General features: G+C 36.2%; 1 protein-coding gene across 1 annotated transcript in view; it reads left to right on the forward strand.

Moving 5' to 3' along the window:
- The window catches only part of LOC138051976 (28S rRNA (cytosine(4447)-C(5))-methyltransferase-like), a 33,932-nt gene that overhangs the window by 17,813 nt on the left and 13,619 nt on the right, over positions 1–2,500 (forward strand). Inside the window, exons 12-13 of the mRNA XM_068898320.1 lie at positions 451–556; positions 1,066–1,155. Of these exons, the coding sequence (XP_068754421.1) occupies positions 451–556; positions 1,066–1,155 (196 nt within the window). The remainder of the gene's footprint in view (positions 1–450; positions 557–1,065; positions 1,156–2,500) is intronic.

Raw genomic sequence — 2,500 nt, forward strand, 5'->3', positions numbered from 1 at the left:
CCATAGGGGCTTTTGAGAGCCAATGAAACACAGTTAATCAATGAAACGACAACAGAACAGAACAACAACAACAACTGTTAAGATTCTCAGCTGGCCGGAGGCAAACCACTTGGAATTTACAAGTGCAGCCGAGATGTTGAGTTAGGGACTACGGTACCAGGAACAAATTCAATGAGTGGCTAGAACAGGTCTTGATCTCAGGAACTGCAGATCTCTAGACAAGCACCTTATATAACCACTGGTCCCGTTGAGGCCATGGGCACGATCACTTTAATCTCTCCTTAGTAATGGTAATTCTCCTGTCTGTCCTCTGTCATCTCAAAAGGGAAGAATTAAAAAAAGGACTCTCCCATGGCTTTCATCATTCAGTCACTTTTTACTCCTCATTCATGTAAATAGCCTTCTGTCTAATACGTTAGTCATGTTTGGAAATGAATTTTGTGATTGCAGGTCCAGGCATGAGTACATTGATCTGCTCATGAATGACCTTTGTAGATATTATACTTATGGAGAATTCCTTATGCAAAAATTTGTGGACCTCTTTCCAGTAAATGAGGTAATGCAAGCACTATTTATACATCAACAGTTACTGCACTGCTTTGTAACGAAAGGTTTCACTATAATTATTGCATTACGAAGATGCACAATTTTGTCCATAACTAGCTTAGGTATGATGAAGGACAATGCTGAAAGTGAGCAGCAGCCAATAGCGAGACCAACATTTTTCAGCTAAATAAAATTGATCAGCTGTCATTGTCGAGGGTTTTTGTCCAAAATTAGCATAGTATCAATTAATTTTTAATATTGCTGTCTGCATAGACAACTGGTTTTATTTCTTTTAAGGGCAAGAACATTTCATCCAACAGACCATTTTGCTTTTCGTCAAAGCTTTTTCTTTTGTTGTTTGACATACCAGAGTGGAGCCAGAAATCAGCACTTAGTTTATTGTACATGACCATCAGGTACTAATGGATTAATTAGGTTCATTAATTGGGTTTCTCAGCGAAAGGGCAGTCAAAGGTAAAGGTTTATTTATTGTGTGATTTTATTTGCCTTTTTCTTAAGTTGCTTGAATTTCTTGAGGCTAATGAAGTTCAAAGACCAGTAACAATCAGAACAAACACTTTAAAGACAAGAAGAAGAGATCTTGCTCAGGTATAATGATTATCACTGCAATATAATTGACAATATTTTGGCGTGTTAACCCATCAGATTAATTACTGAATAACCTTTTATGAGGTAATAATTGAGTCATGCATATAGATTGATTAACCCTAAGGCCTAGGGATTAAGGAGCCCTCCATCAACAAGTAAAATTTTCTGGCTGAAGAAAGAGAACGATTCCTACAGGGAAGTTAATTAGGGTAACATTATTTCAAGATGGTGGGTCCCCACATGTATGATCTACCGCATGGTTGATTATAATATTACAATTTTAATATTTTATTAGAATCCAGAAGTATAAGCAATGGTGGACCTTGACGGGTGTCCTTTGCGAAACTTCTTTTTAGCGGCCATTGCGGGAGTTCAGTTTTAAAAAAGGAAAATCTGTCACACAGTATTTTAGGTTGATATCTTTGGAGCCCTCATGCCAAATTTCAAGGCAATCCGTTGAATTTTCTTACCCTATCAATTCAAACAAACTTCTTGTGAACTACTGGTAGGTTTCTTTCGCTTCCAAAGTTTTACAAAGTTTTTGCGCCCTTTGATCCACCTCATGTCAACATGCAAAACTGCAGATAACAACAGCCAATGGGAACACAAGAGATGTCCTGCAGAATCCCTTGGGGTGAACTGCAAAAATGTTATTATTGTTTCTTCTTTTCATTTTTTTTTTATGGCCACGCTTCTTTTCAGGTTTTATCCTTTCCCATGAAAAAGTTGTTGCCAGGGAGTACACCAATGGGAATGTGTGAAAAAATTTGATGACAGTTAGAAGTAAACTTCATTTTAGATAAAATTCTTTGTAGACTGAAATTTGCTGAGATAGTAAACAAACTTGAATTTGAAATTTGATAATCTAATTTTGGTAGCTAATTAAAACCAAGACCAACTAACATCAAAAAGGTCAAAAAATTACCTTTAAATAATTTTCCGTGGAAAATAGTTATTGTGATTTTCATCCAAGCCAAATAATTTTCGCTGAAAAATCGGGAGGTAAGGAATCATGCAAATGAAGATACCTGATGCTATCAAGTGACATGCTCATGATTTGTTTTCTCTCTTTGTACATCGCCTGTGATACAGAATTGTGTGACAAACATCTTAAACCTTGAGAATTACCAGTGCTCTTCTTGAGTGAAATAATAAAAAACAATTCCAAGAAAGGAACTCTGCATTGACCTTGATTTTCAAACATATCACCTTCTGCCGGATTCCATCACAACTCTTTGCACACTTTACTACCTCTTGCTCATTATTTCGTTTTTTCTTTATTTTCCCTCTAAATGTATCCATTCTTCCTTTGCAATTCACTCACTTTTTGTAACAGGTAACAAAT

This window comes from Montipora capricornis, chromosome 6, assembly GCF_036669925.1.
Source record: "Montipora capricornis isolate CH-2021 chromosome 6, ASM3666992v2, whole genome shotgun sequence".
Taxonomy (NCBI): domain Eukaryota; kingdom Metazoa; phylum Cnidaria; class Anthozoa; order Scleractinia; family Acroporidae; genus Montipora; species Montipora capricornis.